General features: G+C 35.2%; 2 protein-coding genes across 2 annotated transcripts; both read right to left on the bottom strand.

The window, feature by feature from the left end:
* Positions 1–3,005: 3,005 nt before the first annotated feature.
* Positions 3,006–3,651, bottom strand: LOC128558144 (uncharacterized). Its single transcript, XM_053547004.1, has 2 exons — positions 3,478–3,651; positions 3,006–3,267 (listed from the first exon to the last, which is right to left on the bottom strand). The coding sequence occupies exons 1-2, from the start codon at positions 3,646–3,648 to the stop codon at positions 3,043–3,045; spliced, it is 396 nt and encodes a 131-aa protein (XP_053402979.1). The 5' UTR covers positions 3,649–3,651; the 3' UTR covers positions 3,006–3,042.
* Positions 3,652–3,780: 129 nt separating this feature from the next.
* LOC123542907 (zinc finger protein 862-like) lies at positions 3,781–6,820 on the bottom strand. The gene is made up of 6 exons (XM_045328955.2): positions 6,354–6,820; positions 5,964–6,059; positions 5,616–5,781; positions 5,252–5,481; positions 4,054–4,186; positions 3,781–3,912 (listed from the first exon to the last, which is right to left on the bottom strand). Exons 1-5 carry the CDS (start codon positions 6,572–6,574, stop codon positions 4,183–4,185), a joined length of 717 nt encoding a protein of 238 aa, XP_045184890.2. The 5' UTR covers positions 6,575–6,820; the 3' UTR covers positions 3,781–3,912; positions 4,054–4,182.
* Between the last annotated feature and the right edge of the window lie 10,422 nt (positions 6,821–17,242).

Here is a 17,242-nt window from a genome sequence, read left to right on the forward strand (position 1 = left end):
CGCCTCATAACATTTTTTTTAGTTTCTTCTCAGCGTATATTCACAAAATATCTATACTTAACCATGACATTACACCTTGAACATGGCACTCGGTATCAATTGGTTTGCATGGTTTTTGTAGCAGTTTGTAAAAGCCCAACTATATAGTGCCTCCTCACTAGATATGGGCATATAAAAGGAATTTAAAACAGTTTTAGAACCAAAAACAATACTGGTTTAAATTTGCTTCTACTAGTAGATCCTCACCATTAATACTACTGCTTGGAGACTGTGATGTCAGCTGTACTGTTTGCACGGTCTGCTGGACCAACTGATTAGATCGTGGGATCTGTCTGCTGCCCGACCATGGTACCTGCAAATTCACAAGCATTTTCAACTTCTTAAATTTTGTACATTTTGTACTATGCATATGTATTTATGGTCACTGCATAAATGACATATGAGACAAGAGCTGTCCGTAAGACAAAAAAAAAATAATAACACGAAAATTATTCCAAGTATAACAGCTTGGTAATATTGACCTTGGGTATAATGGGCCCAGCCCCTGCACATACTTTATGCTGGACAATGTTTATGTGAAGTTACAGTAAGATATAAGCAAGAAAAAGATATGACAGAAAAATAAAGTTTGCCGAAAAACTTTAACCTTAAAAGTAACACAAGTAAAACAACTTGGTGATCTTGACCTTATGTTAAATGGGCCCAGCCCATGCACATACTTTGTTTGTATGCTGAGCAATGTTTATGTGAAGTAACAGTAAGATATATAAAGCAACAGTAACAAAGAAAAACAAAGGTTACCAAAAAAGACTTTAACCAAGAAAGCTCACGCCGACGCCAGGTGTAGAATGGCACCCTCATCCTCCGAATAGTGGAGCTAAAAAATGATATTCTATCATGAAATCTGAAAGACGAGTGGAGATGTTGTGGTCTAGAGGGTAGTAAGCAGGACACCGGACTCGGAGTTTGCTGTTTCGAATCCTGCCAAAAGTGAGATTTTTTTTCAGCGACTTTCCACATTCCACAAATCGACGCAACTACTGGTTTGAACCCAGGAAACAGTCATCGAGCGTGATTAATGTAAGTTGCAAGAACTTGTTTCACAATCGATGTAAAGTAAATATGTTTGAACTAAGTCTAAAAGATACAGGTTTCTTTCATATGGGTAACTTTATCTTTGGGGGCCTCCGTGGCCGAGTGGTTAAGGTCGCTAACTTCAAATCACTTGTCCCTCATCGATGTGGGTTCGAGTCTCACTCGGGGCGTTGAATTCTTCATGTGAGAAAGCCATCCAGCTGGCTCACGGAAGGTCGGTGGTTTTACCCAGGTGCCCGCTCGTGATGAAATAATGCACGGAGGGGCACCTGGGGTCTTCCTCCACCATTAAAGCTGGAAAGTCGCCATATGACCTATCATGTGTCGGTGCGACGTTAAATAAAAAAAACTTAATCATTAGATATATTTGGTTTTATTTATTACTGAGTAGTTATTTCAAACTAATACCGGGTATTAATCAACGCCGTTTATTTGTTTTACAATGATAGTAATTTGAATTTATTAAATTCATTATTTCTTTGTCGATTGTAGAATAAAGAGACAAACTTAGAAGCACGTTGTAATAAAAAACTTCAAGTGGAAATGCATATTAAAGATCGGTAAAGTGAATCCGAGCGCCCATTTTCACACAAACACACGCACGCACGCACGCACACGCACACACACACACATATATATATCAAAATATCATAAAGCTACAATAACACATATGATATGTGTTATTTTTTTGTTGGGTTTAATGTCGCACCGACACAATTATAGGGACTTTCCAGCTTTGATGGTGGAGGAAAAACCCCAGGTGCCCCTCCGTGCAATATTTCATCACAAGTGGGCACCTGGGTAGAACCACAGACCTTCCGTAAGCCAACTGGATGGTTTACTCACATGAATAATCCAACGCCCCGAGTGAGGCTCGAACCCAAAACGATGAGGGGAAAGTGATTTTAAGTCAGCGACCTTAACCGCTCGGCCACGGAGGCCCCGTTATATGTGTGTGTTAATTTATTTAAAATAACAGTTTGTCTCTTCGAGCGTATAAAAAGTAATAGGTATGATTTAACATCAAATAGTACATTTTTTTTTAACATTTTATTTCCGTAATAAGCCATTTCTGGCCAATGAACATTTACAAAACATGTTAACATGTACAATAAATACCAGTATGACATGCAGGTCAGATGGCGAACAGAAACACATACCAAATACTACTAAGCATCAGAACATTATATACAACATTTACAGGGAGAGACAATAATGAGCTATTTAGTATTATACAAAAGTATTCAATAGTTGTCTTCTTCTTTCAAATGCTTTATATACATAAGCTGCTAGCGATCTTAGATATGCTGTGTTTTCACTTGTTATTAGTTCTATGAATTTAACAAAATTTGGATGAATTCTAAAATAAGGTTTAATGTACTGTTTTCTAAGATCTTTGTAAAGTTCACATTCACATACGAAATGATATTCATCTTCAAGAGTATTACATATATTGCATTTACGTTCATTGTAAATTGTACTAGGTCTTTTCCAACGTCCAGTTTCAACTTCTAACCTACGTGAAGATAATCGAAGTTTGGTTAAAGCAACTCTGTATTTATAAACATTAACAATATTTAGGTAAGATTTGAAATCAAAACTAGCAATATTGCGATAAAACAATGCCCTTGAAGACTCTTCTAATTTTGTATTCCAATTCTGTATGTATATGTCCTTTATTCTTTGCTCGAAATTATATAAAAACAGTTTTTGATTACAATCACCTTGGCTTAGCCATATATCATAAAACCCAGAAGTAGACAATAATGTTTTAACATTGGAAACCCAGTTCAGGGTTAGACACTTACTTATTTGAACAAGGTTCCCAAAGGAATCTCCACTTTTTAAATCTGGGGGTCCTACTCAGGCTTTGGGATCCCTCATAATATGATACGTAAAAACAATCGCAACAGGTTTTAATACCATTTATTAAGTTGTTTTTTTAGTTTACATCAAATCTAACATCATCTTGTATGCTTTATTTTGCATTTGTAAAATGTCTTTATGTAATTCAGAATCTGAATCTTCTGAACTTTCATCATCATCATCCTGATCACTGTTTGCACTGGCCTCCATGTTCTCAGCCATGATGAATATGTCAGCGTCTGGATCAGGAAGGTCATCTTCAGTGTTGGTCACATCAGCATGAAGAGCTTCATCTACACTGACAGGCTAAAATGTTAAACTTTAATATGTTAAAAACTTTAAAAAAGACAACCCTGCATTGCTATATGACTGAATGACTTTACATCCTGCTGTGTACATGAAATGTTAAGGCATTCTTAGAAATCAAATCCTTTTACAAAACAGATATTCGTTGTGATTGTATGGATATTTAAATGTAAGCATGTAATAAAAAATTGTATAAACCAAGAGCTTAACCTTTTTCTCATCATTGAAGAATGGGCGCCGTTTCCTCGTACCATTAGAGTTCCAGTGATGTATTGCCAGCTCTGGGTTATACTCTGATACACTTTGGGAAACTGCATTTATAATAATCAGTTCACTTAATCGGCGGTCCCCAAGGCGTGATCTCCAATCATTTTTTATCATCTTCATCCTGAAATTTAGCAAGGTCCATTTTTTATAGATAGAATGTATGATTGAATGAACACACATTTTATTTAGCTTCTATCAAAATTTAATATCAATTATATGTCTGTTAACTTATATATTTAACTTGAAAATCCTCTTTCTGCATCAACATAGCTGGATGGCAGGCACAGCAAATATGTGACCAATGTAAGCAGATTTGAATACTTCGAGCTCATTGTATCATACAGTTGAGACCAAGTCAAAGACTGGATTTTTTTCTTACTGGAAAATAAGTTAAAGAATTACGTTCTATGTACTGTCTTTATTAAGAATTGTAATTTTAAAGATCAATTTTTACAAATGGCAGAAGTCAAGTGATATCTTTTTAAAGTTGAAATAAAAGCTTGGAACATATCTAATTACCTGTTATACACCTCTGTTTTCAGTCTTGACCACTCGGGTTCTATGGCTTCAACATCTATGTCTGGAACTGCTCTCTTCAATGCAGGTTCACAGACTTTAACACTGTCAGCAATAGCACTGTCTCCAAAATCAACTGAAGTAGCAAAGTTCAATTAAAAACATGCTTTTGAAATGAAAATGAATGAATTAATCCCTAGGTAAAAAGTATAGTACTGAACAAATACAACTGTAAGACTTAATACTAAATGGTCTACACCAATTTTATATGTTAATGAAAATGTTCATTCCTTGATAAATTGATACAATATTATAATTAATTATTTACATATTGTTTGACATAGATTACTGTTTTATAATTAATTTGTTCTGAGTTAACTGTGAATAATACCTATTTCTTCAGTTAACTGTGGTGGCCAATTATTGAAATTCATGAAAGAGCTCCCCCTGAACAAATGTAGATCTTCAAAACGATCAGTAACTGCCTGTATGAGTTCACTTAAAAAACTTTCTCTGCTGCATTTCATGATCCCTTCAAAGTCACCTTCAGGCTTTTCAGCAATTAATTTTTTCATGTGAGGACCACTACTACAAATTAAAACAGGGAGAGCATGCACATAGCAAGGATGCTATCAGGAAAGAAATAAATGTGGTTATTGTGTTAGGAATAAGCAATTATGATGAAAATTTAAAACATCAAAGCATACACATAAGATAAAGAATAAGGAATGGGTTATTGTTGGGAATAAACTACAAATTTAAAACAGGGAAAGCATGCACATAGCAAGGATGCTATTAGGAAAGAAATAAATGTGGTTATTGTGTTAGGAATAAGCAATTATGATGAAAATTTAAAACATAAAAGCATACACAAGAATAAGGAATGGGTTATTGTTGGGAATAAACAACTATCATACAAGTTAGCGAAGCACTAAGCAAATAATATACCGCAGATTACATATTGAAAATAATTTATAAGCTAGTTCATTGTACTGTAACAGAGATGTTTAACACATGAATACAATCCAGGTAGGCTATGTGAGCAAGTAAACAAAGAGTAAAGCGGTGAATTAAGGTTATAAGTCACATATACTAAACCATCAACCAACTATTTAAGCATATTTTACACACTATTGCACATAAACTATGAAACTACCAAGCTGAAATTGACCACATATACTAGTAGATGTTTAAGTAATACCTTCTTTTATACTTCTGGAGAATAGTTTTTGCAGATTCAAGTTCATTCCAAATGTCGGCAAGAGTTGAGTTCTCTTTTTGTATTGCTTCTGATGCCATACTCAGACACACCACAACATCCAGCAGAAAGGGAAACCAGAGTTGCATGTTCTTATCAGTAAGGAGTTTCAAGAAAGATTTGGCCTTGGCTGCTGAATCCTTTCTAGAAGCAGCATCACCTGGATTTTGTAGCTGAAAGATTTTTACAGATAAACATTTCAAGCTTTATTTGATTAGAACTCATCTGCAAATAAGTTTTATGCACATGTCACATTTTATTTATGTTGAAAATAACTGGGATTAACCTTGCAAAAAGAAAATAGTACCTGCTCCAGGTGCTGAACAATAGCATCATAACCATACGATAGGTTTGTGAGAGCAAGCTTAGTATGAGGTAGCCATCTTGTTCCTCCTACTCTGGTTGGTACTTTAGATTTAATACCCAAGCTGTTGTAAGACAACATCAAATTGGCTCTATTAAGGGAACTGTACCTGAAAAAGAATATAACATCTTTTTATTGTTAACTAATTATTATAGACTATTTCATATAACTATGTACAATAGGAAATTCGTAATTTTTTTTTTCTTGTACACTACTAATGCTCAGATTCTTCTGATGTTAATTTGTTTATTAATAGCATGATCATGAAAAATGATATTATTAATAGCTTACTTGTAAAAAAGATACAGGTTCAAAAGAAGAGCTTCACATTTCTGATGGGTAGCTGTTGATAATTTCTTCACTGCATCCTTGTATGCCAGTTCTAACCTATTTATAAATAAATTAAAGAGAGTAATCATAAAATGTAAGCATTTTTCATTTATTATTTTAATGTTAATACAATAATAACATCTATCAATTTGATTAAATATACCATTTAGATTTAGGTTCAGCAAGTGTGGATATAAAAACTACTATAAAATATAACATGACATTGCATGATCATGGTGCTATTGTTCAGCAGGTACTAAAATTCCTTAACTACAGTCAATTAATATTAACCCACTTTGGATTTACATTGAACTTCATTCCAAAAATGTTAAATAATTTGTGAAACTCCACCTGTGAGCTGAACAGTGAATAGCATGGATATAGGGGTTGTCAAGTTCCTCTCTAAGTTTCTGCACCACTCCATTTTTACTGCCTAACAACACCGAAGCACCGTCACATCCCACAGCAACTACTTTACTTCTCCAGCTGTCTTCATAACGTTCAGTCATAAGACTTGTAATGGCCTGGCAAATATGGGTTGAGTCGGCTTTAGGCACATTCTTCACTCCCATTAATTGTGTGCTGGTCTAAGATTTAAAAGCAGTTATTATTAATACATATACAATAAAAAATGCTCACAACCACATAAAACAGTGACATAATTAGATAGTCACTAACAGACAAATTGGAAAAGTAAAACTTTAGCAATATTAGTTTATACTAATTTATTTTAACTCGATTGTGAAGAAAGCTTGAACTGATCGAGTCACTTTTGGGTCTGCTTCCTGGATAAACCAGTACAGGTGTCTTATGAGAAGTTTGGTCGTGACCCCAGTGGGATTCGAACCCGCAACCCCCAGATTTTGCAATGTAATGGGAATTTTTAAACAGGTAAGTTAGTTTTAGAAATGCAGACTTGTTAAGCATCTGGATCGTTTGTTCAGCCTGTGAAGTTCCTGGCATAGAGCTCTTAGCTTTAAACTTAGAAATATTATTTCGGTGACTTTCTGATGCATCGTGTTTTTTTACAGCTTGAATCTTAAAGTTTACAGATCATGTGGCAAACGAACCCTCAGTTTCATATATTGAACAGACAGAACATTTCATTTCCTTTTTTGTAGCATCATATTGCAGCCAGTCAAACTGTTTAATCCAACCCTCTGAAAATCCACGATCACGCTTTTCTTTGTCATACAGCCTTTGTGTTTGTAGTCTTTCTTCTCTGGTTTTAATTTTTTTTTTTACTGGGGGAGGTGAGGCGCCGCTGACATACCGCCACACAGCTGCAAATATTGCGTCAAAACAACTCGCGAATACATATGACAAATTTTTGTCGCGTAGACGCTTGGACCTAGACGCTTTACGTGCACTCGATTCGTAAGCGTCTATAAACTATTGATTTTCGCACCCGTACCTTACTTACCTGTTTACCATCATCGGTACATATTTTCAACTGTTTATAAGCAAAATAACGTAAAATATTTTTCAAACAGGTATTTCTCTTTTACTTTTTGGATATTATTGACAAAAATAGGTATCCAGCCGGAATCCCAGCTTTTAGAAGTTGGTGTTCCTCCTCAAAATTTGGGATCCTCGGGCCCCCGGGACACCGTTAGTGTCGAACCCTGCTGAGTTTACTTTTCCTAAATCTGACTCTCTTTTCAATAATTTATAAATAACCTTAACATATTTGTTATGAGAAGTGTTGCATATCTTTATCCAATATTTTACTATATCTATTTGTCTTTTAACAGATAAGGGTAATCTACCTAAGTCACCATACACAAAACTGTTTTGAGTGCTAATTTTAACACCAAATTGTCGTTTGCAAAAATTTAAATGAATTCTCTCAACAGCAGTACCTTTGTTAAAACCCCATACCTCAGACGAATAATTAAGTATTGGCATAATCAGTTTATCAAATAAGTCAAAAATATGATTTAACGGTATATTAGTAAACCTATACATATACTTATTCAACATAAAATAGCTTTCAGTGCTTGACCAGATAACATTTTATCTGTTTCCTAAACCCAGCCTGAGCTTCAATATAAACATTGTAATTTTCGGCCCATTTATTCAGTCTGTTGTTAATAATACGTGTGAAAAGCTTTCCGAGTGCATTCAAAAGAGTAATACCTCGATAATTGTTTGGGTCATTAGGACTGCCATTCTTAAAAATAGGTACTATAAGCCCTTCACTCCAAGACTCCGGGAAATGCCCGTGTTCGATACAACTATTATAAAGACATGATAAGTAAGGTAATAAAGAAGAAATACCATGTTTGAAAAATTCATTTATCAAATTATCTACACCTGCACTAGAATTATTTTTTAATTGTTTAACAGCAAAAATTATCTCCTTATCCTCTATTCTTACATCTAGCTCTTCAAATATAACCTGCATTTCACCATTCAAAAATCTATCAGTAAAATATAAAATATCTTCGTCTGGTTGATAAAAAGCATCTTCAGGGTTATTAATAGCTTTAAAGTACCTGGCAAATTCATTAGCCGACAACGTATTTGTTTTAACATAAGCTGCATCTTTCAACATTTTCCAATAAGCCCTTGCATTATCTTTTCTAGCGTTTAAAAATTTGTGTAGTTTTCTCTGTATTTGTAACACTTATTTCTAATAGTGCGTTTATACACAGATCGTGCATTACACATATTCCGCCTGTTTTCATTCGTCTTATTTAATCGATATTCATTTAAGCAATGATAAAAAATATTCCTCTTTAACATACATTCTTCATCGAACCATTTGTTAGCATTATTAAAACCAGATACATTTTGAGATGGGGCAGATTTAATCTCTTGTCTAAATAATGGGTCACATACTTCGCCCATAAGTGACAAAACATTACCTAGGTTATTATCTATTTGCTCACAATTCTCCACATTTTCAAGATCCGAGCAAAGATTACGTAAATTGTTTTTAACATTTTCTGTATTCAAAGAATCTTTATATTTCTGACTCTTATTTCCGTCCCACTTGTATTTATATGACACATCTGTAAGATTTGTATTATCTTTATGGCTATTTACCATGTTTCGACGAATAGATACACCAAAATTAATTACACAGTGGTCTGAGAGTATATTTGGTTCTGAAACTTCGAAATACTCAAAATTGTCAAATAACGTTTGGCTTGCAATCACATAATCTATTAAGCTACTACCCATAGGCCCAACATATGTACACTTACCAACAGACGGCCGGTCTCTACCAACCCTACCATTAACAATTCTCAATCCTGTTTGTTTTAAAAAATCAAGTAAAAGCGTGCCATACTGATTTGTACCGTAGTCTTGTGATGACCGCGCACACTCAATGTCTGAAAATAGTAAAAACATAAGCTAAACATTTGTATGTAGATCCTCACCTTCACAACAACTCTTTGGAGACTATGGCTTCTGAATCTCAGTCTGCACTGATTGCTCCGCCTGTTGGCGCACTAGGGGATCTGCAAACTACTTACATGTCATATAAGCAATTATTACTTGCATTTTTATCTATTTATTGTTAAATGAAACGGACGGACATTTATTAACATTATTTATACTCAATATCATATTTTTTTTTTATTTATTTGGGTTTTACGGCGCACCAACACAGTATAGGTTATATGGCGCCAAGCAGGACTACACATTTTGGTTCAACATCTCATTTACATCGAAATAAAAACATGAGGTATGGAATCATAATTTGCATACCTGCTGGAATCACAGAGTTACTGCAAAACCAAGTGTTAAGACCCTATCAGTCGCCTCTTACGATCATGCAAGGGCAAGGCAGTGGTTCCAATTCTTTTCATACAGAGACTGTCCCAGAACCACATTGGGCTTTAATTAAAAATATAGTTATATGCAGCAAATGTGTACAGGAGTTGTACAAAGAAGCAAAATTGTATGGTGATAGCGTTTCAATTAAAATTAACACAGATTAATACATGTAAAAGAAAAGGGGAGAGAATTGTGAATGGAAGAACAACTATTTGTAACAACTGTAACGATATACATTACCAGTTGAGTTCAGTGATTCAATTGTGTCTGGTGAGGCGAAGACTGTATATTTCTCTGCGTTTAATGTAATCTCAAATAGGAAATTGCTGAGATAGAAACAGAATTATAAGGAAAATGATCTTCGACACATAAATTTTCTTTTAATTACCGCCCAATTTTCTAAAGTCTTAATTGATGATCTAATCTAATTATCTAAACAACCCAAAAACTCGTTATTATTCTTTATTAATACACACTGGCAAAGTAAATAACAACTCGGAAGCAATTGATGCGATTGCCTGGGTACGAAACTAATGAGGTGCGTAACGACGGTTAGGTTTTGAGTCAAATGTACAACAGTATCAAGATTTTTTTAAAATCAATATGACGCATCTACATTTATATGATAAATTTGCATTGTTTCTCAACATCAGATTCGGTGCAAATGTTCAACTTTATTTACAATAGGACAGAGTTTGTGCTCAATGCTAACCTTTCGCCTTCCGCTGCCGCCATTTTGGATTAAGTCAGACGCATATTTGCTCAACTTATTGCCTTGAATATGCTTGTCTCTACATTTATCACGCAGACAATAACATTTAATGACGTCAAAGTGTAACGTTCATCATAACATCACAATGTTTACATGGATCGATTCTTTGAAAGGTTAATTAACTATCACAACAGCAATGTACCGTGTACTTGGATTCAGTGTTGTTATATTTTCTGGTCCTTTGGGATCATGGAGTCCATTCAACTTACGTGTAATAGAGTTCCGCTTAAGCCGGTGCTAGGGGCGTGAGAGGTGTTGCACATTTCATTACCTCTCATGAACAGACTCAATCAAACCGAGTCTGCTATTATTCTTCTTGGTTGCATTCTTTACTTCCAAAGGATCTTTTTACAGATTTTATTTACAATACACTTGACAATATACTTATTCTTGATTTATGATTAAATTTTAAGGCATCCATTGTTACTAAGTTTTAAAGTAGCAATTATAATTCTTTGATCAGTGTGAATTTAATGATTAAACTTTAAAGTATCTCTGACTGAGTCTGGAACTGGAAGTGAATTTTTCAGCACTTGGGACATGTAGACTAGTTGCCTGAGGCAAATGTTTAATAATGTGGAAATAAAGCATGTTCTGGTTTATTGTAAAGTTTCTGACAACCTATGTCCACTGTGGGGCATCACATGATCAAAATAGTCTCTAAACAAAAGTTATATTTTGAATTTCGAAGAAAATGAAAAACTTTCCTACCAGGATAAGATATGAAATTCAAACAGCCTAACATATGACTAATACGACTAATGAAAGTTGTTGAATTATCATGTAGTTGACAATAATGATAGATATCCTGTAATTACAAGCACTAAGGAAAATTAAGTATCAGTGTATGATAGGCTATATTTTAGATTTGCAGCAAAAGTTGCTTCAATATTATCCCATAATATTCATAGATTTATTTTGGTATAGAGATTGTTTTGATCATGTGATTCCCCACATTGATGTCAATAATAGGACATAGTAGATTTACAAGCCGTAAGGAAAGTTATTAATGACGGAAATATTATATAGAATGTCGGCATGCGTAAACATAACATACACTAAAACATAAATAGGAAATATGCTTTGTTTTCCTGCTTATGTCTGATCGTTTAATCAAACTAAATCTATTTAATGATTATGGATCAATACCCAACGGGTATTGACTGACAAGCAAATGAATGCTAAAAGATATACAATTTATAATGACAAGAATATAAATTTTGGCGTAATGGCATTTCTATCTATAACTGCAATTACAAAACAATTGAAATACGGTTGCTCGATAAATATGTTCCCCTTAGTATCTAGATCACTTTTAAAATCAGTAAATATTCTTTAAAGATATTCAGGTCTTTTAACCTTTAAAAGATTTCAGGAAAAAAGTTATGTGTTGATGAAACACCTAATTTTATTAATCCTTAAAGTTTAAAGTGAAACTGAATGAAATGAGTTCAAATTCAAAATTGATTGAACTTGAATATAACAAGTGGATTTTCATAAACTAATAAAACGATTTCTTTTTAACGACTTTACCACGGACTCTTAAATATGAGTGTTTAGTGAGTATTTTCTAATATCGCTAATGTGACACCCTGTTCAATTTGCACGTTTTCCATGCTGTCACTTATTTACAGAACACCGAGTTCTAAGAATACGCGCATATTTCCTGTGTATTATGTTCGTGCTGACTGATGTGACGTAGGTACAGACTCTTTAGGGAGCATTGAAATGTGTATATAACTTATACTTTTTATGGAACAGATTAACATGACAATAATTATTAAGAAAAGATACTGACTGACTGCGTCATCTTGCAAATAACTCTTCTGCGATGTATTTTGAAGACATTAAAATATATCTCATAAAAGGATCAAACATGACTCGTTACTGGTAAACAAGCAATAAAAAATGCAAGTCCTTGCAATGTTCCTTTGATGTGCATAATTATTATAATTATCAAAAACGTTTGTGTGTATCTCGACCGTTACAGTCAGCCTCAAACGTCGGCGTGTTTTGCTGGTGGCAGTAGGGGTGTAAGAGCGCTTAGCATTGACAGTGTAATGAGTAATGCTGAAAAAAGCAAGTCAGTGCAAAAATAATAATATCCAAATGTTACATGATTGTTGTTGGGTGTTCCTGTACATGTAATTCCTTAACAACGTTCTGAAAGAAAAACACCCCTTCAAATTCTAACATCATTAATATTAGGAACGACAGTTTTATGATAAGATTGACATTATTGATGAAACTTCACTTTTTCACTGGATCTGAGCATGTAAAAATAATGCAATTCTTGTAGTACTTTTTCTCTTTTTTTTTCTTTTCAAATGCTGTGCATGGGCCAGATATTTAATCTTGTGCAACAGACATCGGGTATCTACGTCTTGATTATTTATAACAGTCTGTTTTCTAGCATCAGAAATCCAATATATGTTTTCCGAGATAACGTACAAACCGCAACTGTCTCCCCACATAAACCGCCCAAGATAATTGCTAATGTGTCAGTCACACTACACCGGAAAAGTTATCCGGTGACGAAAGGCATTCCCCGCTGCAGCTCAATGCTCTCGCGATCGGTGTGTGGGGCGCATAAAACACACAATGACCGCAAAATTAACGCACATACACAGGACAAAGAACGTTCAGTTAATGGATATCACCGTACTAGTAACGGATTTGTACCGCGTAAAACATAAGCGCAACGCTTGAGAAACTGACAAAAAGTTCTTGTCAGTTATTGTCCGTTGAACAAACGTTATATCCGTTGCATGTCCGGCCGTGAATCAGGTCCACAGGACAAGAACGGATGCGAAACGGTCAAGTACAGAATAGGGAACGCACGAGTATCGAACAAAACGCACATCAGCCCATTGCTACCGTACATCTAACGGACAACTTTGTCCGGTGGTGTACGTTCTTAATTTTGAACATGCTCAAAACCCTCAACCGGATGGAGCGAATCATGAATGCATATATTCTGAATAACACAGAACCTGTGCGAATGTTCATTTTTAGGATTAGAATTAATGAAACTAGTATTTTCCATTTAATTTCTCACAAAATGCATATAAAGTTGTGGAGCAAGTCAATTTAACATATCCTACAATATAATTAATCAATTAGTTCTAATAATAACGGCCCAAACTTATAAGCCTGAATAAAATCTCCAATTCATCTATAAATCATTTTACAAAGTACAATTAGATCTCATTTCAAAGTGTAATTCATATTCAATTCCCAGGTGAAAATAAAATGTACAAATACCCTTTTGTAATCAGGATGGAACAAGTGAGCCGAATCTGATTTTTAAAGTTCCATAGTATCTCCTAGTTTGATGATTTAGGGCAGCTGGCGTTTATTCTGGCTTTTGTATTGCCTTGCTCCTCTGAAATTTACAAAGTGTTAAAAGCTAGCCGGGTTTTAGCTATGGTGAGGTAATAGCATGAAAATATATCAGCACCTAATATCGGATGATCCGTGCAGGAAAAATAACAAGGTATATTTTATAGCAATTTTCAGACATACAGACATAAAAGAAAACAAAAACGTGCCATTTTCATATCAATGGCACAAGCGATTGTGCCTTTTTTCGATTGAATTATATGAGATTCGTTTGCTAATATGCCTAACAAAATTGTTTTACAATAGGATTGTACAAGCTTAATGAAATATCATTGATTAGATGGTTGTATTACGGAAATGTGACGGTTATAAATGTAACCCTAACATAGATATGCTCCATGGAGTCAAAAGGATAATCAAGTTACAAGTCAAATCTTAAACTGTACAATACTTCACAAAAATTAATTACGTTTTTTTTTTATTTGTTTCGGCTTAAATTAGCGATGATTCAATCTATATTAGACCGCTAAAGCGAATGAAACGATTCATTTGAACAAAGGCATCATGTTTGATCAACAGATACGAAAGCAAGCTATTTCTCAAATAACTTATTGTCCGGATAATAATAGGTATACTCAATTTTCAAAGCCAATAATTGTCCATGTTTTTGTTTGACATGATGTCCGCATAAATCATATAAAATAATAGCTTGATTTCATATTGATTTACGTATAGTACATCTGTGCCAATGCCTTAGTTGACTGAACAGGTTAATAAGCTTTCATTCAATAGACTAAAATGGGTTTAATATTATATTTTAAGATTTAACACCCAGTTTGATAATTTTCTAATAGACAGCCGTTGAAATACTTTTGTAAAAAGGAATCAAAAGGAGAATGTTAAATAAATCAGTAATAAAATGCGGAAAGGCACCGATTTGTTTTTAGCTCACCAGAGCACAAAGTGCTCAGGGTGAGCTATTGTGATCACTCACCGTCCGGCGTCCGTCCGTCCGTCCGTCCGTCGTCCGTCCGTCCGTCCGTCCGTCGTCCGTCCGTCCGTCCGTCCACACTTTCCTTTAAACAACATCTCCTCCTAAACCAACAGGCCAATTTTGATGAAACTTCACAGGGATGTTCCTTGGATGGTCATCTCTAAAAATTGTTCAAAGAATTGAATTCCATGCAGAACTCTGGTTGCCATGGCAACCGAAAGGAAAAACTTTAAAAATCTTCTTCTCAGAAACCAGAAGCCCTAGAGCTTAGATATTTGGTGTGAAGCATTGCCTAGTGGACCTCTACCAAATTTGTTCAAATCATGACCCCGGGGTCAAAATTGACCCTGCCCCAGGGGTCACTTGATTTTACATAGAAAAATCTTAAAAAATCTTCTTCTTGAAAACCAGAAGCCCTAGACCTTAGATATTTGACATGTAGCATTGCCTAATGGACCTCTACTAAAGTTGTTCAAATCATGACCCCAGGATCAAAATTGACCCCGCCCAGGGGTCACTTGATTTTACATAGGAAAATCTTCAAAAATTTCTAAAAATAAAGCAGAAGGCCTAGGTCTTAGATATTTCACGTGTAGCATTGCCTAGTGGACCTCTACAAAATTTATTCAAATCAGACCCCGGGGTCAAAATTGACCCCGTCCCAGGGGTCACTTGATTTTACATAGGAAAACCTTAAAAAATCTTCTTCTCAAAAAGCAGAAGCTCTAGAGCTTAGATATTTGACATGTAGCATTGCCTAGTGGACCTTACTAAAGTTGTTCAAATCATGACCCCCGGGGTCAAAATTGACCCCGCCCTAGGGGTCGCTTGATTTTACATATGAAAATCTTCAAAAATTTTCTTAAAATAAACCAGAAGGCCTAGAGCTTAGATATTTCACATGTAGCATTGCATAGTGGACCTCTACAACATTTGTTCAAATCATGACCCCAGGGTCAAAATTGACCCCGCCCCAGGGGTCACTTGATTGTACATAGGAAAATCTTCAAAAAATTTCTAAAAATAAACCAGAAGGCCTAGGTCTTAGATATTTGACATGTAGTATTGCCTAGTAGACCTCTACAAAATTTCTTCAAATCATGCCCCCGGGGTCAAATTGGCCCCGCCCCATGGGGTTACTTGATTGTACATAGAAAAATCTTCAATATTTTCTAAAAATAAACCAGAAGGCCTAGAGCTTAGATATTCAACATGTAGCATTGCTTAGTGGACCTCTACAAAATTTGTTCAAATATTGACCCCTCAGGGTCAAATTGACCCAGCCCCAGGGGTTACTTTATTGTACATAGGGAAATCTTCATAAATTTGCTTAAAATAAACCAGAAGGCCTAGATCTTAGATATTCGATATGTAACATTGCCTAGTCGACTTCTACAAACTTTGTTCAAATCATGACCCCCGGGGTAAAATTGGCCCCGCCCCAGTGGTTACTTGATTGTACATCGGAAAATTTTCCAAAAAATTTCTAAAAATCATCAGTTTGACATTTGAAACAAATTACTCTGGTGAGCGATCCAGGGTCATCATGACCCTCTTGTTTACTTAGGTGTTTGATATTTCCCACATGAATCATAAATTTTAAAGTAAATGATTTTTGTTACTACTGAGAATGAAATAATTAGATTTAAAAGATTTTGATATATTTTAACAATTTTTGTATAGTATATATTTTGTTCTGTGTAATAGCTATATTTTATAGTTTGACAATGAATGGCATGGAGCTGGTCCAAATCTCAGGAATGCGGAACAATAAAGTTACTCCAGCAGTTAAAGGAAGGGGGCCGCATAACTACGTCAGTTTGCATGCAGCATGCTTTGGGAGTGAAAAAAGCTGAACAAACGTAGCAGAAGACTGTCATCAAATTTATAAGGGCATATATAGCATAAAATAAATTAACATGTTTGGGTGAACAAATGCAACTGTAATTTATTTATAGTTTCTGAAAGTACTGTGTTTTCCTACTAATACCCCGGTCACAAGAACGCTACGAGCTCCGTACGAGTAGGTTTTCAGTCGAATTTTGGCAAACTCGTATTCGTACAGCCATCATTGACTCGTGTGAGCGTCCTACGGAATTTTGAACGCTTAGACGACACGAGCTCTCGAGTTCTCTTAGAGATTTTCAAAGTCGGGAGCAGCTCGCAAGAGCCCCGTACGCAAACCGCACGGGCCCTGGAAGAGCTCATGCGGGCATCGCAAGATGTCCTTGCGGATTTGGAAAACTGCGAGTGTTGCCGATGGTCGCACTACGGTCGCAGGGGACTCGCACGGTCAACGTACGATGTCCGTACGATATCAAGGACACCGTGCGGAGAACATGC

Source organism: Mercenaria mercenaria, chromosome 6 (assembly GCF_021730395.1).
Source record: "Mercenaria mercenaria strain notata chromosome 6, MADL_Memer_1, whole genome shotgun sequence".
NCBI classification, from domain to species: domain Eukaryota; kingdom Metazoa; phylum Mollusca; class Bivalvia; order Venerida; family Veneridae; genus Mercenaria; species Mercenaria mercenaria.

What these genes read in the sequence shown, in the direction of transcription:
- LOC128558144 (XM_053547004.1), bottom strand. Translation starts at nt 3,648, where the DNA reads ATGATAAAAAATGATTGGAGATCACGCCTTGGGGACCGCCGATTAAGT. An exon ending in TCTTCAATGATGAGAAAAAG is followed by an intron (nt 3,268 to 3,477) that starts GTTAAGCTCTTG and finishes TTAACATTTTAG; the next exon opens with CCTGTCAGTGTAGATGAAGC.
- LOC123542907 (XM_045328955.2), bottom strand. Translation starts at nt 6,574, where the DNA reads ATGGGAGTGAAGAATGTGCCTAAAGCCGACTCAACCCATATTTGCCAG. An exon ending in ATTCACTGTTCAGCTCACAG is followed by an intron (nt 6,060 to 6,353) that starts GTGGAGTTTCAC and finishes ATTTATAAATAG; the next exon opens with GTTAGAACTGGCATACAAGG. An exon ending in AACCTGTATCTTTTTTACAA is followed by an intron (nt 5,782 to 5,963) that starts GTAAGCTATTAA and finishes ATTCTTTTTCAG; the next exon opens with GTACAGTTCCCTTAATAGAG.